Raw genomic sequence first — 23,920 nt, 5'->3', positions numbered from 1 at the left:
TTAGTAGCTATACAGAAACATCATATGCAGAAACATCAGACAGTCATGTGATTCTTCCTGTCTTAATTTCTTTTCAACAATACAGCTCAGCATCCATGAAGTGGCCAGCCATTAAGTGGCTTGGTCATTCAGCAAAAGAGCTGGCATATCAATATGGATAAACAGAAAGCCATATAGTACATTAAAACTGAATGCCAAATGATTATATGTGGTCATAATATTGGCTCTTCATTCAAGCATGCATTACGATACATGACTACGTGCAGTGAATTCTAACAATGATTTGCTACATGCATGCATATTTGATTGAAGTTTCACAGAATTTGCAACTGAACTATCACAAAACACATGCAATTTCAAGTATTATAAGTTTCTGAATATAGTATTCCTATATTAAGAAACTTGAAAACTTTATATACATTAATCACATGCAGCCTAGTAAGCATGCAGGTTATCTGCCAGCATCTATATTTCTATACTATATATATAGTTCCATGATTATAATATGATACATTGAATTTAATATACAACATGTACAATAATCCAAACCTCTTAGCCATGATGGACGCCTGTATGTGGTCTTGGCATAACCCAGTATATGTGACCAGATTTAGCAAAATCAACCATATGGGCGCAAAAGGCAAAAGTGAGATAACACCAGCATGAAGTTGCTGCATTATCAGGCTAACAATTTCCATATCAAACTAGCCTTCAACTTGTCGGGTCTGCTTTTGGTGGACCTCTCTGGCGGCCTGTATAACCATTCCAGACATCTGTACAGGTCTGTGAACAACAGGGAAGTACTTTGGGGGGTTCAAGCACTCTGGACAGATGAGCAGGGAGCTGAATGTGTGATGTATGTCTGTTTTGTGAGATTTCAGTCTATTCCCTGCCTCTGACAGGCTGTTTTGTGGTCTGGTGCCTTCATTTATCATTCTCGTCCATTTTGTAGCCTATCTCTTGCCCGCTACGCCACCCTCCACCCGCCACCCCCACCCCTTTTTGAGGACTCGTGATACAGCAACACTGGTGAAAAAACCTATCTAAAATGGCGGGAAACTCTACAGGGATTACCTTGGCCACTAGCTGCTCTTAAAGGTTGTGAATTGCTCCATCTTTGCTGAAAAATCCAAACGTGTAGCTGCCAAGGCTGGTGAGTAACAAAGCTTTAAATTATTAAAATACATTTTTCTCTGAATCAACAATGCGCCCATAAGGGTGATTTTCCAAAATCCAGTCACATATATATAATATACTATATCAAGCCGATGCTGCATATTAGCTATATAGTGCACTGTAACTATTCGATATTTTTATGCTGCACAACACCTTGAATGGTCATGAACATCTTAAAATTTAATATGAATTGTTCAATATAGCTAACAACCATCACATAGTGATCCATATTTTTCTCAAAGTTTTTTATATGCAGAAATCCATGCAGCTAGCTAGCTACAGTGGCCATGTCAAAAAATCATGCAGGCTTTATCATGGTTCCCTATATACTGTATAGGATTGCTGCTTAATCTATGCTTTCAGTGCCTGTTAGGTATACAATATTAATTATAGTGCATCAGCAACTACAACATTTACATATCTGAGGAGTGTGTGTATTACTGCCTCATGTCTTTTCATTGTCGTAAGTTCAATTCCGTCTCTGGCCAGATAGCTATCACTCCTTGTGTACTAAGCAGCAGATATATCAATTGCCATTATCGGACCATGACAACTTCCTGCATGGATCCACTGCAATACTGCAATAGTGTTTGCCAATTCTAACCATATGCTTATTATACTGGGTTGCCAAGTAAACATATATGACCCACAACGATGTGCCATCCATTATTTCAATGCATCATTACATGCACATGGCTTGCCAAATGAATGATATTGCACCTTCCACAGTGCTTCAACATATAAAAAGGTATTTTATGTAGCTAGCTAATGATGGTTAATGCATTGATTACATTTATGTCAATTTAATGGAATTTGTTATATTGTATGTATTTGTGTGTGTTCCATCAAGCCCAGCATTGGAAAAAAGCTTGTGTGTATGTGTGTGCATGTGTGCGTGTGTGTGTTTGTGTGTGTGTGTGTGTGTGTGTGTGTGTGTGTGTGTGTGTGTGTGTGTGTGTGTGTGTGTGTGTGTGTGTGTGTGTGTGTGTGTGTGTGTGTGTGTGTGTGTGTGTGTGTGTGTGTGTGTGTGTGTGTGTGTGTGTGTGTGTGTGTGTGTGTGTGTGTGTGTGTGTGTGTGTGTGTGTGTGTGTGTGTGTGTGTGTGTGTGTGTGTGTGTGTGTGTGTGTGTGAGTAACTACATTTAGCATCCTACATCAGCTGGCCTGCATGCACTACTGTTTTATGGCATGTATTAGAGCTATGAGCATCATGGCATGCATTAAAGCATACTAGTCGGCTATATGATCACAGGTGATAGGAAAACTCACCCAGGCTGGGTAGTACATTAAATGATGTCATTCAGTAACAGCAATGGCGAGGGGAAGAAGCTTTTCTGGATGATGCTATAGTAGGTAATCGCAGAACACTATACCAGTATATGCATGCATGCTATGCATATATAGCTAGCTATAACTAGCTATATAGCTAGCTACTTGTGTGTATTATCTTGTATGGAAGAACGGCCATATATAGGAGTAGTTTAACAATGTTAGTTACAGAGTCACAGACTGTAGTAACTAGGCAACTTTACTTGGGGGTAATCGCAGTGTTTGCCTATTCAAATCCCGATGCATATCCGGTCAGTGAGCTTGTGTCCGGCCGGTTCAACATGCATGCATGAGTAACTTATAAAAACAGCACACTTACTCAATTATGGTATATATATAACTTTTATAGCTATCAGTTGAGGTTCATTAACTAGCTGGATATAGTTTCTCTACACTGCGAGCAACGCAGCGTGCCAGCTAGGGAACGAATTGAGCACACTCGCCGGCCGTAGCTAATCCGCGCCGGAACGATTTTTGCCAGGTTTGCAGCACGCAGACTGATTCATGGATGACACATAGTTACACGTAAGTTGCAATTTCTGTGAGTAAACTGATAGCGAAATAAATGGTCAGGAACATTAATTTGGGCACAACTGCCTTCACAATCAGTGCCAAACTGAGAGAACCGGCTAATAGCTAGCAACACTGTTAAAAATAAAGAGTAACCACCCGGCACTCTGAGAGTTCCCAGTGTAGGGAGGATTTAACACCCCATGGAGAGTAACCAACACTCTGAAGAGAATAACCATTACTCTGAAGAGTAAGTGACACCACCTTCAGAGCATGTGTTACTCCCCAGTTACTTCTTTGGAGTAATGGTTACTCTCCAGGGGTGTTAAATCCTCCCTACACTGGGAACTCCTTGAGAGTTGTGGTTACTCTTCATTTTAACAGTGTAGTTATATAAATCACCGTGACCTCGTGTGATCCACGAGTTAAGGCATTATCATTATACTCAATACTATCCTATCACACTAGGCCTGACTAAGGTCCTGTGTGCTAATGCCTATTCAACACTATTGTAGCACAGTTGAATCATTGCTCAGAGTACTAATGAGGAAAATATCCGGACTATCACGTTCAGTCAGTGGTGATTTATGATCCTCTTCCCGGCTGCCGGACCAGTAACACGCAACTGACCTGCATGTAGCCATCTATGATGTAGCTCTCAAGGCATGCAGCAAACCTCCCCATTAGGCCACTCCAAATAAATTCTCTGTTTCCCGTCAGCGGCCTGGACTCATCCAGGTATATTTGCATGCGGGCGGGCGGGCGGTTCATTTCCATTATTTCATTATAAGATTAGCAGTTTTTCAAGCCATTATTTGCCTGGCACAACCATAAAAAGCTGTATGCTTAAGTTTGTTCCTTCCTTTTTAATTTGCAAAAATAACACAAACGTGAATTTGTGCGGCCGACTTGATAGCACTGCTGACATGTTAGCTGACACTGTTAAAAGATAGCTTTTACTGAGTCTGTACAGAATGCAAGAATAACCGGAAAATTATGGAAGAATACGGAATGATGGAATATTAAGAGCTGACAGTAACCAGATGCGGGCGGTGGACGGAATGTATTTGGAGTGGCCTTATAGAGATATTCTTTTCTGGCTCAGCTAGCTATACCCATTGTTATTAGAGCTTTACACTGTAGGTCTGACAGCAACATGTTACCTAGCTCACCTAACCAACAGGAACTAGAGACTTAAACATTACTTAACCTACAGTAGCTAACAATAAGGTGAAACAGAAAATGAGACAAAGAAAGGAAAAAAATCCCTCCTACTACAGGATTCGAGCTGCAGGCCAGCCACCCAATATCTAGTCAGGTGCTACACTCAGCCTCCGACGGATTTTTTTCCTTTAAACGTAAGTGTTTATTGTTAATAGAACTCTACAGTGGCCAGCACTGAAGGTCTAACAGCAACACGTGTTTGAATTACCTAACGGAACTAGAGACTTAATCAAACACTATATTCATCAGTGATAGATAAAGCATATATGAAAGCCAGTAAGTATGTCTAAATCATCGCTATTATTCCATGAATGCTATCCCGAGTCCCACTAGGGACCTGTGAGATAGCTATCTATATATTATCAAAGTGCTATCCTAGGAACCTATAATAACTTGACACCTAACCACACTATTGACTGCAGAAAAAATTCAGTTGCATGCATACTCATGCAGGCAATCCCAGCAGTGTAATCTAGCTATATAGGTATGTGGCACCAAAGAGCTGGAATAACCAAACTTTACTGAGCCATGTTGGTTTATTGCCAACTATAGCTATCAGCTAACTGCTATGAGGTAGAAAATAAACTTGCATTTTGGGTGATGATCCCCCTTGCATATAAGTATACTTCTTATTGTAATGATCCTAACTTGTAATGGTGATAATATAGTAATTTCAGTGGGGTTTATTCAGTGTAATATGAAAGTTTACAAGCAATAGTTTATAAAAAGATAGCAAGGGAGAGTATCTAACTAGGACACTTTTAGGCAAAATCGCTGCATAACTTAGCGGGTATTCATACCTGCATGGTAGAACAAAGGCTTTATGGCCTTATTTAGCACCTTTCAACAGCACTCTACACCTATCAACGGTTCTCTATATCAACAGTAAAAATGTTAATTTATCATTGTCTATAATACGCAGTGATTTTGTACCGGCTGCATTGGCACTCTCCCCCACTATTTTTTTGTTATGAACTCTTGCACAAGTGCATCATGTATATCATGATTTCAGCAATACTTATAGTATATAATACCATAGCTGGATCTACTGCAAAAAAAGAAGAATCAAATTTATAGGCCAATACTAGAGTAGCACCTAACAGTCATGCAAATGGATGATCACTTTGTGAATATTAACTACTATGCAGATATTTCTGAAGACAACAGCAGTGATAAGACAGCAACAAGTGAACAACATTTTCAAATTCATGATGATAGAATCTCAACAGATGATATAGTCTCAGTGGAAACAACAAATACTACATGTAAAAGGAGAACGAGTGTGGTTCAACCAAAAGTTGCATGCCACAGACTTCTAGCCGCTAGTGGTATTCTTTTTATCATTGGATTATTTTCAGTACCCATTGTTTTATATTACACTCTAGATAGAGTTGACTTGAGCATATTAACAGCAACTAGTAATATTTCTTTGGTAAGTATAGCTACTTTTTATGACACGGATATAATTTTAAAACTTATAGCTACGTACATAAACACTATACTACTAGTAAAATACTATTGTGAATTATGGTTTGTCTACTCTAGAATCAACAGTTATTAGACTTCCATAACACATCTGTAGCAGGCAGCACATGTGTAACAGATGTCATCAACACTTATGAAGCTATCACATCAGCTAGCCAGATTACATATCAGTTCTGTATCAATGAAACTGAGGATTTGTTCTATGAAGCTTTAATAAACTGCAACAACATATCTTATGCCAGGAGCATAATGTGTCAACAAGTACGACAAAAATATTGTACTGCAGAGTGGAGGATATCAGAAATTAAAGGAGGAAACGTGACAATTGATTGTGACAAGTATGGAAAAACAGCCAAACTGAATTGTTCAGACCAGTTTAGCCTGGCTTATGATGGCTCTATCTGTCTGCCATTGTGTAGACGATTTTCACAATATAATGATGAAATGACTACTGTGATTCTCATAGGTTTTAATGTAAGCAATATCTTAAATGCTATTGGAGGAATTATTGTACTAATTGCTTCTTATTGGAACAGGAAAAAAATGTAAGTTACCGTATGACCCAACAAAGATCATAGCTAATTCTGTAGTTTATGTAACAATTTATAAGTAACTATATGCTTTAGGAATATCATATATTCAGTACATTGTACTGTATTGTCATGAAGGTTTGCACCTTCTAACAAAATTTTTGAAATGTAGCTAATATATTTCATGTAAATTTCAAATTGAAAATGCTACTTTATAGTCATGCACAAAGTTTAATATTTGCACAGAAATTAATTTCTTTTATAGCATGGGAATAAGCCACAATTGGGAAAGATCAAGACACTGATCATGACATAGTGCAAGGCCAAGCCAAATCCTGTATTAGTCTCAAGCCCTTGGCCATTGTACAACCTTAAAAAATAGTAGCTACTGTAATGATTTATATAAGGTATACTGGCGGTTTTCTTTTACCATCATATTGCTTATAAAGTACACAACTCATGAAAGATTCTAGTATTTCTAAATTAACAGGTTTATTCCACTTTACTGAATTAACTTTTCTAGTATAGCTACTTATATATAATACATTTTGGTGTGTGCAAGGACACAGCCATTATACATGTAATGTTGTCCAGGTTTAGATATCCTCAAGTCTTGGTAGTAATAAATGCTTGTTTATGGACTGTTCAAGGTGAGCTGAAGTAGCTAGTGTTTACAACTTCAATATTGTTGTGTAGAAGCTCTCTGTGTAAGATTTTTCACATTATTTGTAGGAATATTTATTGGTGTTGGCATTATTGGAATGGGAGAGTGGAATCCACTTTGTTCTGGAGAGTTTTTGATTGATTCGTATATAACTCCTTCACTTTTTACTCAGATACAAGGTTAGCGATAAATTTATAAATTAGGTACACTGATATATGTAGTAATTTCAAAATAAACATATATGCATGTAGTTATGCTATCTGCATGTATTTGTTATCATACAGCATAAAATGTTGATGGAGTGGCCATACGGATACCTTGGCTCCTAATTGATGAAAAAAAATTGCTTTTGTTTGTGGATAAAATTTAGGTCATTATTTAGCTCATGTCATGTCTACTAACCCATTTAACAAGCACTTTTCGTTTAAATTTCAAAAAAATGACAGGGGAAGATTTTGACAAAATTTTATAGTCATGTACTTTGACTGGGAAATTTTGTCAAAATCTTCCCCTGTCATTTTTTTTGAAAGTGCTTGTTAAATGGGTTAGGAGACATGACATGAGTTAAATAATGACCTAAATTTTATCCACAAACACAAGCAATTTTTTTTATCGATTCAAAGATTTGTTCTACTGTAACAAATGTGACAAAAATTTGCAGCTGGTACTTGAGTATTTTTACAATTTAATTCAGTATATGATTACTCTATGTACAATGTAGCTGTTTGTAACTTTTTATGATGATGCTTTTTTTTTCCTTCTATATAGGAGCAGTCATTCATTCTGTGATCCTTTTGTACAATCTATTTTGGTTCATATACTTTTCACACCTCTTCATGATAGTGGCACATCCTTTTCATTCAAACTACATCAGTGTGTGGCAGGACAGCAAGATTGTTCACATCATTGAACTCACTTGTGCATTTCTACTCGGAATTACACCAAATGTGGTTGCTGCTGTCACCTCACAGTTTCAGCTTGTTAATTTTCCACCACTTTTTGCTGGAATTAACAAATCTTATTTTTGCTATGGAATTCTTCTTCCAAATCTTGTGGTGACTGGTGTTGACTTGATCTTGATGCTCTGCACACTATACAAGATTCATGTTGTAAGTTAGTAACTATACTGATAGATCACTAAGTGAAATGGCCCATGGTGTACAATAGAAATGTTTGAATAAAGCAAGGGGATAACTTTGGTGGCAAATTTTCTGCAGTAAAATCATTAGTCTGATATTTCTTAAACAATGATTGTGTTTAGTGGAACATTTTATAGTTCGGTAAATTGTTCCTTGTCAAATTTATCAAAATTTCCTTCTATTAAATTATCTTGGTCCCCATAATTATTACCATGATGCAGTTAGCAAGTAGTAAATTTTGGTTTCCTGCACACACACACACACATACACACACAGATTAATGCTTTCTTGAACGTAAGTGTTCTACTGGCTCATGAACCAAACTAGTCATTTTGACTCATCTCTTTGGTGGTGATTACTAATTGCATTTTTGCTGACTGTTTGACATGATGTTGATGCTACCAGGCCTTATGTTACATATCATGCAATTTCCTGTATTAAACATGACTACACCAATCAGGTATATTTATCTACACAACATTGCAGTATTCAGTTAAGTACATGTGTTTTCAATATGAGATTTCAGGTTGAAGGAAGCTAGGTGTGGGTACATACATGACTCATAATAAGGAAGTTTGTACATGATGTGTATTACAACTACACAATACCCCTCAAAAGACTATAATATGGACTACATAAATATTATAGGATTGTTTGATGACAGAAGCCTTAAATTCCTTTATGTCTAAAATTACTTGACTATATATATATATATATGAGAATGCTTCTATTTGATTGAATAATTGAATCAATTAGTTCAAAGAATGTTTTTCAACAGCGTCTTACATTATAATATAAAAACAAACTACACAACATCACTACAGCAATAACAATAGTATACAAAGTACAAGTGCAATAACAAAACACAAGAATAGTTAACAATGCAATTGCCTAAAAGTAGACTTAAAATGTGACAGACTATTCACACCACACAACGCAGAGGGTAAATTGTTCCAAATTACTGCTTGGTAAACATATTTCTCAATAGTATAGTGTTAACTTTGTGAAACAAACAAACAATACATATGTTCACTATGTCCTGTACTATATATAGCCTTTCAAAAAAATATGTGTTGGAATTAAGAACCTAAAATACCTGAACAGCAATATGAAACTTCCATCATTGTGAGTTTAACAAAACAAAAAACACTCCATAGGAAATGAGAATGTAAGCATTCCAAATGCTTAGAAAGAAAAACAGTATAAATAATTTATATAGGCCCATGCAATGTTATGTACAAACAAAATTCTTTTGTTAAACATTTTGTTGAAATGCAATGGTGCTCCACCCTCAAGATATCTTGTCTCTTGAAAAGTGCTAGCCATACACTACACATATAATATATGCAGTATAGCACAAAATCTATACAATCTACAGAGGTGTGTGTAGATTATACATTTTAATCATAATAGGCGACCCCATAGTGGTTCATAATAAAGGTCACCTATTATGATTATGATTAAAGGCACAGCCTGTATACCAGATCAGCACTTAACAGAACAATATTAACAATTTATACAAAATTAAATTTAGAATCAAGAAAAGAATTATCTAATAAGGATTTAAATTATTTACAGAATTAATGTTAACTACAATTGCCTATGTATTTTGCCAATATCTTCCTAATAGAACACTCACCTAAACACCACCTTAGAAAGACAAAGAAGCCTTAGAAGTTAATTTGGAAGAGGTATAGGCCCACACTAGTAAATATGAAGTCAAAAGGAACCTAAAAAGTGATATTTTGAATTACGCCATTTTCTCGGGAACCTTTTGGGATAAAAGCTGCATAGCCTTCCTTCCTATGCCCCATGACCTATTTTTAAATGCATATTGCAATGATAACATCCATTCTCAAGCAAATTTGCCTCAAGTAGGTTTACTTTGTTATTAATCTGAAGAGTGAAATCTTATTTGCTGCAAAGAGAAACCCTATGTATTAGGGTTGGGAAATATTTCAATATTATCACCTGTATGCAATACTATGATGTACAATACTGAGTACCACATCTTTTGTGAAAATACCGCAGTACCGTTTGTGCAATTTTCTGCATAATTTCTAAGAGAGTAATTGTGTTATTGGTGCTTTGCAGTGACTACAGGACTGACACAAACATTAGAGAGCTGTAACTAGAAGCACTGAAGGTCTGACAGCAACTTGTGCTGCCATTACATATCAGAGTTGAATACTGTAGGCCCACAATAATACCTTATTTATGACACATAGTATCTTATAGTGGACATGGCAATACTCGCAATTATCGCATGATCACCTCAATGCAATAATCGAAAGTAGAAAATACCAGTATCGCCCAACCCTACTATGTATTAACGAGTATCCAATCTATTTGTTAGCATGTTCATTTGGAAACCCTATATCATTACCTATATTTTAACTACAGGCTTACTTGAGGTATTGTAATCACAGAGCTGCACATGTGTGCATATATACCAGAAGCCATATGTACATACACATGCTATGTAGAGCTTTACAGTGTTCAGCACTGAAGGTCTAATATAATAAACAGAATTAGAGACTTTAAGATTACTTATTAATAAGGTGAAACAGAAAATGGGCCAAAAAGGGAAAATCCCTCCAACCCCAGGATTCAAACTGCAGACCCATACCCAAATTGCAGTACAAAGTACACTTTAATGCAAAGAAACAATACACTGGTGCTGTAAAATGATACGCCACCTAAAATTCCACCTTAAAAATCATCCTAGAAATATCTTACACGACGAAAATCACCCTTATGGAATAATGTCCATCTAACATCAAATACAGCATTAAAAACAAGAAAAACACTTACAAGAGGCAGGATATAGATTTTTTTTTACAATCACCAAAACACTAATTATCGTCTGCCAGCCTGCCTGCCAGCCAGCCAGCCTGCCTGCCAGCCAGCCAGCCTGCCTGACCACAGTCACAAGGCTGGAGGGCAAACGAAGCAGCTCTTTACGCCACAATAACAAACTCACCAGTGTGATGTGTCTAATTGATTAAGTAATTATATGTAATGTACAGAACTCAACAAGCAAGTGTATAAAGGTGTGGTTTGTGTGCAAATACTAATTAGATCTGTAATGTTGTACAATTAATTATAGCAAGAGTTCATAATAGTAGTATATAAGTATTTGTATTAGTATTACTTAGTAATATGAACTCTTGATCAAGGGTTCATAATACTAAGTGGTTATAGTATCTGGTAGCAAATTTGCCCTTTGGGGTTCCGACAAGTGTGTGCCCTCTGCACCTTGTCTTTCCTTTTATCTTCAGTCAGGCTGTTCTTCATGCGATAAAACCATATTGAGGCATTAATTTTCCCTATCTACATTTTCACAATCTAATAACGATCGAGCACTGAGACCACACCTCTTAACAATGTATTTACTTGATCACAATGACACGCTTCTGTAGGGATTTCCCACCGAACTATGCTGTAGCTAATACCATCATTCATCTCTTGTTTTACTACTTTTTATCCCTTGGATCCCTACTTCATTGTTAAATTAATAATTTTTAATATATATATATATATTAAAAATCGTGTTACATAATATCATGTTACATAATATCGTGTTAGTATATATATATATATATATATATATATATATATATACTAGGATGTTATAAGTACTGTGAAATATCAAGCACCACCAGCTTTTGTATCCATAAATGGATTTATAAAAACTACACAAACTAGTGTAAAAATAAAAAAATGTTGTAAATAGAGATACTGTAGTTTGCTTTATTTTTGTGCAATAATTTTTCGTGATAAAAATTTTCGTGTAAAGACTGCTCTATTAGAGTAGTTGATATTATGTAAAATATTTTCATGTAAGAAACTTTCATACAAGTTTTACATATGAAAATTATTTTACAAAGAATAAAAGCAAATGCCCTAACCTAACAATTGAAATTGTCACACACAGATAGCTACATGGTTTCCATAAATTAGGAGTGGATAAGTACGTAGCTATACTGAGAATGTGTATGCATATGTGCACCATTTTTAATTTTAGGCATGGCAATGGTAGCTAGCTAGCTACATGTACTATTCTTAGCAAGAAAATGTTGTGTAGCAGCAATTTCAGCATACTCTTCAAGCTTTTCTAATTATGTCCAATATTATATGCATCACTATCAATGATATGTACCATATCCATTGAGTCCGAATAGGTATCTCTGCATGACAATTTCAAGTGTTAGACTTTAAAGCAGTTTACATGCTCCATTGTAGTCCTAAAGCAGCAGTCTCTATTTCGCATATTTTAATTTTTTGCACTGGTATATTATTATTGTATAGATTTTTACAGCATGCCTGTATGCTTGTATGATATGTGAAACATAGTAGATACTATATATATATGAAATATTTTCACTACAGAATTACGGTATTTTCAAGAGAGGACCTCAAAAAAAGGGCTCTTTGCAGTTGACTGTTCCTGAAGTAAAGATCTTTTTAACATTTTGTTACTTGCTAGTTCTAATGAGCATTTTATGGATCCGTTCCACTTTAGAGACAAGTAACTTTTCTAGTCAGGCAATATTACTGGTGGAATACATTCAGTGCATGTCTGGTGGAGTTCGTAGAGGCCTAGACTGTGGAGAATTCCGAAAGAAATTTGAAACTGACAGTTATCCAGAACTTATGCTTACTCACCTACTACTTTACACCTTTCTGAACTTTTCAAACTTACCTTTTGTGATTGAGTATCAAACAACAAAACAGCCACGTCCTCGGCAAAAATGAAGAACATGTGTAACTTAATATACAGCCTACCATATAGCATCAATTGCATATCAGCATTATTATCTCCATATCCACCATGTGTGTATGTATTAATTTTTTAAAATAATAATAATATATTGCTTTACAGAATTGTGGTGCAACTACACATACAGAAAACTTTGGCTAACAAGGGACATACAATTCTGAAAGTCTACCAGACATCAGCTCTGTAGCATATATAGTTAACTAGCTATCTAATTACAATTATCTAAAATAACTTACAAATGACTATAATTGCTTGGTGCAGAAGTCTTGGAGCATTGAGAACAAGGGCACAAATAATGAAATCTACAGGGAGTATTATCAAAATTGGCTAGAAAATGATTCCATAGAAATTTCTTCAGCTTTACTTTGATTGCTTCTAAAGATTGAGACAAGTCTATTATTGGTAGGGAATTCCACAGTCTGGGTAGACGATAAAAATATGAATTCATAATAGGGTTGGTGTGGGCTGTCTTGGGGTAGAGCTTGGAGCCAGCAGATCTTGTAGTACCAGTAGTAAAATTAACATAGTTTTAGTATGTCGAATTTATCAGATGGATGTTTGATGGATTTTATAAAGAAGATGTCAGCAATTTTGTAAGTGTACATTAACAGCAATGGACTAAATGGTGCAAGTCAACAAAACTACATGCAGTTAATAGTAATTGATTTTACCTTTAGGAACATAAACAACATATTATGGAAATAACTGCGTAAACAATTACTTACTTAATGACATGCATTATCACAATTTAATAGATTTTCACAAATCCGTAGCTATAGTAATTATTATAGTCTCTGTTTTACTGGCTATATAGCTATATCTTAAGCTGAATCCTGATACAAATTAAAAGATAAAGGGATCAGGAGCGGGGGTGCACCAGCTGAGGTAGTAGGTATATGGAGTAGGGTGTCTGGGGGTTGGTAGAAGTTAAAGCTATTTCATATGTTTCAGGACTGAAAGTTTTAATGTAGAGCAGTTTTAAATATCTAAATCATATTGCTTTGTAAGTGGACTGCATTGATCAAGAGTTGTATAGAGATAAGTGACAGTCATATTAGTATAGTTCAGCTAGTGCCTAAAGAATAGTATACAAAGGACCATGTGCATTTCAGTTACAAAATATTCTTAGCAGGCTAAGTGTTCCCATGCATGGGATAGTGCTGCAGATGCTAGTTTTCATAACAAGTGTGGAGGATTTGCAATAGTCAATAGTGTTATGTGTAGTGACTGTTCTATTAGAGTATTTGACTGACTGCTCTATTAGAGTATCTTGGGGGCACTGGGCATGTATCTCGGGATTAATTATTTGGTGTATAGAAGGTGTTGCACTCTAAGAGAACTTCAACAGAAAATATAGCCTACTTATCCAAATTACAGAAAATGTTTCCTGCATATGCACACTTGCCTATATCACATAACAATGTTGCCTTTCTTGGCCACACCACACCAGAAGACTCATTTATGCTACAAAAATATTTTGATCTCAAAACAATGAGGACAAACATGGTTAATGACTTTTAACTCGTCCAAATGAATTATCACCGATAAAACACCCACAAGACATCCCCTCTTTTGTCAAGATACTCAATTTGTAACTGTCATCAGTAAAATTAACATACAGTACTTAATATCTTGGAATTGGCACAATCACAAATAACTGTTGTCCTGGTCTGAATGTATTATCAACATAATTTATCCAACAAAGCCAATTGATGTTATTCCACCAGGGCGCTTCTACAAGGAATTCTAAGCCATCTGTATTCTGTAACATCAACTTGACTTGCTGCACCACTTAGCTGTATCCGTCCAACACTTGAATACGTCTCTACACCTATAGCCTGCAACAATAACAGATTCCAAATTGAAATGGTACATTATCACTCAGCCGGATTCATATACAATTACTGTAAAGGAACATTAAGTGTCACATCAGTGTTGAACAATATGAACTGGCTGACTCTAGAACTGGAAACTAAGCTAAGTTTTTTTTATTGACAATTTAATCTCAGTCTCTCATAACCACCTAATCTTGTCATCAACTCTTACCCATGGACACAACATGAAATATATCCACAAGATGTATGTATATATATTTCTTAAGTACACTCTTTCTTTCCTTCTACTATCAGCTATCAGATTATGGAAACCCCTCCCAGAATATGAAGTAATTTAGAACACTTACTTTAAAAATCAGTTTATATGTACGTACCATATACACTCACTTTTGAGGTTTGCACATTATATCATTATAAATAAATAATTATTATTATGAGATCAAATATCAAATTTACATTGACAAAAGTAAAAGTACATAGTAAAAGTACATCTGTGTATAAGGCTGCCAAAACTTACTGGCAAGTAGCTATGTGAAATACTACATGAGAACACATGTGAACATTATTTGAGAAAGAACATCACTTGTTACGTCAATGTGTCTCAACATAGTCTCTCAAATATGTAGGACAAAGTCTGTGAAGAACTTTAAATACCTGAACAATAATATGAAATTGACACCATTCCATCAATGTAAGTTTAACAAAACAAGACAGAAATACCCCCATATAGGAAACAAGAATGTAAACATTCCACGGGTGTAGAATATAACTGCCCAAACAAGCAGCTGCAGAACTGCATGTGTAATCTGTGTGTGCATTAATATAAATGTTTCTGAAATTATATATATATGTACCACTTTCACACCTCAGATCAAAGGAAAGCCAGTGCGTATATATCACATATTGCACTGACTCAAAATGTTAACGAGATATACGCATTGCTACCAGTGTGTATATCTCGTTACGCACTGCCTTAACGAGATATACTCACCAGTGCATATATCTCGTTAACTTGAGACATTGCACACCTAATAGGAGTGTACACTATATCCAGAAATCATCAGATTTCTTCTGTTATCCTCTTCTCTTATATAGGGAATCAAGCAAGCTGTGATTGTGGGATTGAATTCTGCCAAACAACCTATGATTGTGGGATTCAATTTTAATACATCAACAGTAGTTTGTTTTTTACTTTTGTAAATGTAGCAATTAAAGTAACATAATTAACACTAGTCTCTTAAAATTACTATCTTAGCAATAATAAAATCAAACAACTGTTTGATGCATTAAAATTGAATCCCACAATCACAGTTTGTTTGGCAAAATTCAATCCCACAATCACAGCTTACTTGGTTCCCTATATAAGAGAAGGGTATAGCAACTAAAGATTTTGCCAATTAGGTGAGTCTACATGCTAAAGTAGAACATATTAGTTATACCATGGGCATTCGTGCTTTGCCTGTGTATACGCACTCATGCCCGTGGTATAACTATTACATATATACCAGTCTGTAGCGATACCAGTCCTCCCCATCCATGGAATGCTCTTGTTGCATAGATAAGTACAGTTTGTAAAATTATGATCTTGCCTTATTTGTATGGCTATAGCATGCAGTTATCTGAAATGTTTTACAGCTTATTATACACTATATAGTACTGTATAGCAGTAGTAGTAACTTATACATGAATGTGTGAGAGTAAGAGGCCAATGAAGTGATATATAGATATACGTAGCACAAACAATGCATATTGTACATCTTCTATTAGTAGCTACGTGTATACAGAAACACTATGTGATTCTTCCTGAGCAATACAGCTCAGCTTCTCTTCATGCATGCAGCGAAAGAGCTGGGGATACAAAACCATAGTACAATAATGCCAGATGATTATGTAGTCATAAGATTGGCTCTTCATTCAAGCATACATAATACAAAATACGTGGACACTATACAGGTATGAACTTTCAATGCATTAGCTAACTATAGCTAGCTACATATTCAATTAAAATTTCACACAATTTGCAGCCAGAATAATTATATCCAACCACATGTGATTTAACTGTCATTCAGAAACTTGAAAAGTTTATGTACATTTAATATACAGCCATATATATATAGTATGCAAGTTGTCTGCAAGCACACACCTTGAAATTTAATATGAGCTGTTCAGTAGCTAGCTACATAACAAATATCATGAACACCTGCATGGTGACCAAATTCCTTTTCTGTAACTATATTTTGTAATTTTTGTGTTTAACCAGTATACAGGCAGTGCTTACCAGTGTTTAATAATACTAATAAACATATATGCAGAAATCCAGTTAGTTATAGTGAAAGGCTCAGACTTTCATCAAGGTTCCCTATAGCTACTGCAGGACTATACCTGCTGTTAGTTAAGTATATGTAATGCTTTGTGTGAGCAGATCAAAGGAATTTTTCGGTATATCTGATATTACCCTTATTATCTGTATAATGCCTTTGTCCAGAGCCTTTGAAGTGTTATAACTATTACATATATTTTATAAAAGCTATACTTTGACAGGTGCCTTTTGGCATACCACAGTACATACAATGCATGCAAGTTAATGGACTTACCTATGTCCTCCTTTGTGTCCCATTTAAGGTGTTGATTCGCAGTAGCACCACATGATGGCTTCCTTGTTTGACGATAATTGTCCAAGTTTTCCATTGTGACTGATTGCAGAGGTAGTATTCTTCATTTGTAATGCTGTGTAACATGCTGAACATAGCTCAAAACAAAGTGTAATGGCCACTTCGCTATTTCAGTAATTGATATAGTTGGGGCGCATGTTCAAATGGAAACAACATGATAAGCCCATTCCTTCCATTGGTTCACCAATCATAATAATGTATTGAGTAACATGGGCACAAGTGGTCTACCTGATATGTCTACCAGCCAGCTGAGGGTAGAGACCATGAGTGCACACATTAAAAGTACTTTTCAAGAATCCTTGGAAGTTAGTAATTATGCCTTTAAAGTACACTTTGAACTTTAAAAGCCTGATGTGATTTAGAGTGTTTTGATATGGACTAGTATTTGTCCCGAGACTTTGAAGTGGCTGGACTTATCATTATATCAATGTTTCAGATCAGTTATAACACTAGTACTCACTACCGTAATTCGCTTTATTTTCGTGCAAAAAATTTTCGTGATAAAAATTTTCGTGTAAAAAATATTTTCGTATGATTTACGTGAATGACTGCTCTATTAGAGTAGTTCGAAAAATTTTCGTGCAAGAAATTTTCGTACAAATTTTGCATACGAAAATTATTTTACAACGAAAAAAAATTAAGGTTTTTATTTGTATAAGTAACCAATAGACAATTTTGATTTGCGGCCCGAGAGCTGAGCATACATATCAGACAAAAGCCCGAATGCCCCATGTTAATATGTAACACTTTCCATCTGTATCAGACTAATGCACTTGTCAATTTCAAGCCCCACCCCCCCACCTCCGGGCGTCCCCACACCCCAAGTGGGGATTTGACATTGCTTCTTGTCCCCACCCCTGGGGCAATTGACAGTTCTCCAATTCACTGACCGATTTTCGGTAGTTGCATTTCTAAACAATTAAATCGTACTCACTATAATTTTACTAGCTACAGGTGTATACCAAGTTAATTTTTAGTCGCATGCATGAAATATGCGTTTATCCTTAAGGTGTTGTCAAATCCCCTACTAGGGGGTGGGGACATAGTGGGGATTTGACGGCCGATTTTGCCCCAGTAGTGGGGAATTTGACACCACGATTTGTCAAATCCCCTGTATTCCCCCACCACCCCCGGGGTGGGGGGGTGGGGCATGAAATTGACAAGTGCATAATAGCCTGAAGCACGGGTGATCAATCACCCAAGCTAATACAACTGGAAGGGTTATTTAAACAAGCCTGAAATATTCAATTATGGACCAGCAGCTGGTACATTCTGGCCACTTTTGGTTATGATGAATGGACAAATCCTAGAGATACATATCATGGAGAATTTCTGTTACACAAATGCTTTAATCAGTGCTAATGAATTGTTATGGAATAATTACAGGGTTTACTAAAGGCCTAGATGGGCAAGCTTACTTGTAGTGTGGTTACTTCATGCAGAGTGGGAAAGTAGCTAAAGCTAGCTGCTACAGCAGTAATCCATTAGCCGCTAAAGTAGTGCAATTCGTGGATCAGGAGTTTGTTACTGGTTACAGACACTGATCACTCACCTCTGCATTTATTATATCCCTTCAGTGACATCACAAAATATTTGGCTAGCTACCTAGCTATGTCCCTGTGCACAAAAATTTCTTCCTTGAAATGTTTAGGCTTTTTGGTACTACCAAGGATACTACTGTCCACTAAGTGCCTCAAATAGTTTTGTGGCACCTGAATATGCTTCTGTTAAATAAGGAAAGTGTCGATCCAAAAATTAATGCCTTGATATGGTTTCCTGGCATGAAGAAGAAAGTGACCATTTAATCATACACAGTACAGTAGTAAACTTTCTGTATATTTAAGGTTTCGGCTTACTGGCCAAAAATATCACCCTAAAACCAGCCTCACAATGCCTTCATGGCACCTCGGCAATGTTGGCTAGGTATAACCAAGCACAAAGGTGCTTTCAGTACAACCTGAAATGCTTCCAAAAGTTGCCACAATATTTTTTTTTAATTTAGTGAAATTTTCTACTGTCTGCCTGCCTGACTGACTGACTGACTGACAGAGTTGGGGGTAACTGGTTACTTTTGTAACTAAGTTACATAAGTGATTACTTTTAAAGTAACTAGTAATATAACTAGTTACTTGCTTTGTAACTAGGAGTAATTGTCTGAAAAGTAACTAAGTTACAATAGTAACTAATTACAGTAGTTACACTGTAACTATAATTAATTATGCTTTAAAAGCGAGAGCACTTGACATATATGCTACAACCACATTAAGTAGACAGATTCTGTGTACTGTTCTCTATGATTCAGCTTGAGCAACAGACATAGCAATAATTAAAATTGACCTGAAAAAGCCACAGAATTGTTATTTTAAGTGCACATATGTATTGCATCCCTTAATGATGCATATCTGAGCAAAATTCATGTTACAAAAGCTAAAAACAAGTCATAATTTATACCACGAAAGTAACTAGTAACCAGAGTACTTAGTTACTTTTTGAAAAGTAACTGTAACTGTAACTAAGTTACATGTGATAAAAGTAATGTGTAACTAGTAACTAGTTATATTTCTGAAGTAACTACCCCAACTCTGCTGACTGACTGACTGACTGACTGACTGACTAACTAATTAACTAATGCCTTCAGACAAGCGTAGCTAACTTGCAATAACAGTTAAGGCTACGGGCTCAATTTTTTCACAGTTCGACGCTCGGTTTGATGTCACTTCAGCCCAACAGGTGCCTTTTGGTAGGCATTCCATACAGTATCCAAAAATTTTTATTTTAAAATTCTCCATATATTTCCCAATAGAACCCTGGCACAAACTGCATTTAACTTGGGATTGCTCTGTCATCTGAGCTCCAATGGGGATGAAAATTTGTTCACACCCTGATTATCATGGAAATCTTAAGTTTATTGTGCCCATTACATCTAAGTAAGTTTTGTGTCATTTTGTAATCTTTTAAAGGCTTGTAATGTATGCAGAATACTTTGAAACTTTAACAAATGTACTGATAGATGAAAGGTATTCACTGGTGCTTATTGTAAGGTGTGTAGTTACTTTACTTGGGTTAGCAATTTTCAGCTACACAACAATTTTCTGATGGTTGTGTCACAAACTCAAAAGTATAAGCTACTTCAAAGTCAGCATAATAATGCCATAATTGAAACCACAACTCCACCTTAGGTATACAGAGGCGGATTTAGGGGAGGAGTTATGGGGGCTGATCCCTCCCCCCCTTTCACTTTAGATCAATATGCTGAAGATTATAATGAAATTTTGTCTTAGCAACTAATAGCACAAACATTCATCAAACCCACCTTATAATCATCTTTTCAAGGCATTATCACTGGATTTGTGCTAAGGTTTATCTAACAAGGGCCCGGATCACTGGGATCAGCATTGGAGGTGCACAAGATTGAGATACTCTAATAGAGCAGTCACCTAATTACTCTAATAGAGCATTCAGCAGATACGTAATAGTTGGTTTTGCTATGAAATTTATCCTGTTGATACATACAATGAAGTGCATTGGTGTATTTCATTAATAATATGGTAATACATAATTCAAGTACCGGTATACACATTCCACTGAAAATGCTCTCAGATTCAATCTCGTATTATTCAAATTTCAACATAATTATTCTGGTTCAGTTAATCTACCATGCACCTATTGTTGTGCAATTGTGAGAGGGTATTGATTGTCTGAACCACGTCTGAACCACCCAAACCAATGGCAGATCTGGGATGGGCAAATGCTCCCCCCACCCTTCCCTTTGTGGAGTAGCTAGCCATGCATTATAGCTACTTCTTTTGATTGAAATGATAAACCTTATGTCAGGCCAAGATCTCATGAAAAATATGCCTATATTAGTACCATTTATAGCATATTATTCCGTACTAAGCGCCTCTAAAAATAATTATACTTTGCGTGTGTTTGAGACACTCATAGCCTTTTAAACAGCTTTAAGACTCCACAGCCATCTCAAAGGCCAAATCATAGTACTAAGAGGTGATCATTTTCTTCTTCAAAAATACAGCAATTAACAAGAGTCCCCAGCCACCTACAACTTAGCCTGTTTGTACCCCTCCCCTTGCCAGCTCCTGGATCTGCCCTGAAAACCTTTTCATTAACAACTACGTCTAATCTAAAGGGCACAAATTATATGTGGAAATGTCTACAAATTGCAGTATTTTAGCATCTATTTTCAAAGAAATTCCTTCACACAAGAGATTAGTACCTTCACCCCCCTCCCCTCCCTTATAGTTGCATCATTGTGACACTCCACTCAGTTTAGGCCCACTATTTGGTGATTTTCTGTTTTTCACCAGAGTGCGGGTGGGTGGTCATTACCATTATCCATATAGTATTTACCATAACAATAGCTGTTTTCATACTTCTATATGCTCTCCAGGGCCTGTCGATATACTCACTGCATAACAGGCTGTTAGCTAATTAACTCAATATAGCTAGTTTTGTCTTAAGATTTAGTTGTCTTTCATCACGTGATCACTGATCAGGTCCACTCGAGGTCACTCAATACACTACTGTATGTGTGCAGAAATCTTGAAAACTGAACTGCATGCACATCCTCAATATTTGGTTAATTATGCAGATGAAATAATGGTTAAATCTGTAAATGGGGAAAAACTGAATAGCTACATGTGGGCGCTGATGAAATTCATTAAGCTAGCTTAAGGGGCCATAGTCAGTTATATTATTATTATTATTATCAAGTCTACTAGTTGGGTACTGGAGGGTTTGTACAGAAGGCAGAGGTTGTTTACCTCAGGTTGTTAACTTAACCTTTTTCGTACTTACTTGAGATAGCCACTTGTCTATCAGTAGCTATACACCATTGTATTGAAACATATCTGCTCACCACTATTATTATTGGGGGTACAGGTAAGAAGGCAAAGCCTGTAAAAACCTGATCTAAACAATCAAACTACTACAAAAATAACTATACAATATCATACTGGTAATCATAATAAAATCTATTTAGGTGTGTCAAATTGGTTGAATTAACATTAACTGAGTCATTTGGGAGTCCATTCCAATCATTTATAATTCTTACAGAATAAAAGTGACAGCGTGGCAAGCAGGTAGCGTGTGGTTTGTAGATCTTTAAATCATGACCTCTTGTTATAGAAGATGATCGAAGGGTAAATAAAGATGAGCTATCCATGTCCAGCATGTTATGAAATAGTCTGTATGTGTAAATTAAGTCCCCTCTACGACGTCGATATCTGAGAGATGGTAAGTTTAGGTGGTTTAATCTGTCAACATATTGCAAGTCTTTAATTTCACTCACTAACTTGGTAGCTCTTCTTTGAATTTTTTCAACTGACTGCTGATCAAGTATGAACTGTGGACCCCATATAATATTTCCATATTCTAATATGGGATGAACAAAAGATTTGTACAGTTGGAGTAACACATTGGTGTTCAAATGCTCAAAGGATTTATTAATCACAGCTAGTATACGATTAGCTCTTGCAGTTACTATAGCAGTATGGTTATGAAACTTTAGAGAAGAGTCAACGACGATTCCCAAATCTTTGACTGACTCAGTAGATGTTATAACATTACCGTTAATACAATAATTTCCATAGGAGTGGGTGAGACCTAAATGCAAAGCATAACACTTGCTAATATTAAAATTAAGCAACCAGGTTTTCGACCATTCAAACGATATATCAATATCCCATTGAAGTTGTAAGTAATCGGCTTCACATCTAATTGATCGAAAGATCTTGGCATTATCAGCAAATAGTAAGATTGGGCTGTCCACAGATAACGGAATATCATTAATATATAACAGAAAGAGCAGGGGGCCAAGGACTGAACCTTGGGGAACCCCGCTAGAGACTGTGGACCAACTAGAGTGATCACCATTAAGCACAACTTGTTGCCTTCTACCAGAAAGAAAATTCTGCACCCATCTTAGTAGAGACCCGCCTATGCCATATGCCTTCAATTCATTAGTAGTCGATTATGAGGGACAGAATCAAACTCCTTTCGGAAATCTAAATATATAGTGTCAACAGGATATCAAAACAACTGCAAAGATATGAAGTACTATGTGATGAACAGCATGGTTTTCGCACTAACAGAAGTTGTGATTTATGCAACGTAATCTACGAGGCTGCTCAAGAACACTCAAGGAACATAGCCTCAAACAACTGATTTTACCTACTATAGAATACTGTTCAACTATTTGGGACCCACACCATTAGAATGCTATCCACCAACCGGAAATGATACAACACCGTGTTGAATAAACCTTGGAGAAGAAACGATCAAGACAGTATATCACCGATGTTAATGAACTTGAAATGGCCTTCCCTTCAAGATCAAAGAAAACGTTCTCGCCTTCTTTTACTTTATAAAATAGTCCATTAAATTACCTACCCTGCCAATCATACTCTCTAATACTCAATCTCAACACCCTCTAAGTATCGCCACTATGTACCCAGTATCCACTGACATATATTGTTATTCCTTTTTCCCAAGCACTATTCCTCAATAAAACAATCTCCCTATCAGCAACATTACTGGCTTGACTCTTGAAGAATTT

The 23,920-nt window shown here is 36.1% G+C and overlaps 1 protein-coding gene across 1 annotated transcript; it reads left to right on the top strand.

Annotated features, from left to right (window-relative positions):
* Positions 1–5,289: 5,289 nt before the first annotated feature.
* On the top strand, positions 5,290–12,943 carry LOC136243068 (uncharacterized). The gene is made up of 6 exons (XM_066034587.1): positions 5,290–5,670; positions 5,784–6,268; positions 6,848–6,903; positions 6,986–7,096; positions 7,686–8,026; positions 12,449–12,943. Exons 1-6 carry the CDS (start codon positions 5,344–5,346, stop codon positions 12,812–12,814), a joined length of 1,686 nt encoding a protein of 561 aa, XP_065890659.1. The 5' UTR covers positions 5,290–5,343; the 3' UTR covers positions 12,815–12,943.
* The last annotated feature ends 10,977 nt before the right edge of the window (positions 12,944–23,920 follow it).

The sequence above is a fragment of the Dysidea avara genome, chromosome 13, assembly GCF_963678975.1.
Source record: "Dysidea avara chromosome 13, odDysAvar1.4, whole genome shotgun sequence".
In the NCBI taxonomy this organism is placed as follows: domain Eukaryota; kingdom Metazoa; phylum Porifera; class Demospongiae; order Dictyoceratida; family Dysideidae; genus Dysidea; species Dysidea avara.
Note: the sequence above shows the minus strand (reverse complement) of the source record. Positions and strands in the feature narration are given on the sequence as shown.

What these genes read in the sequence shown, in the direction of transcription:
- LOC136243068 (XM_066034587.1), top strand. Translation starts at nt 5,344, where the DNA reads ATGCAAATGGATGATCACTTTGTGAATATTAACTACTATGCAGATATT. An exon ending in TATTGGAACAGGAAAAAAAT is followed by an intron (nt 6,269 to 6,847) that starts GTAAGTTACCGT and finishes AATGTTGTCCAG; the next exon opens with GTTTAGATATCCTCAAGTCT. An exon ending in ACTTTTTACTCAGATACAAG is followed by an intron (nt 7,097 to 7,685) that starts GTTAGCGATAAA and finishes CCTTCTATATAG; the next exon opens with GAGCAGTCATTCATTCTGTG.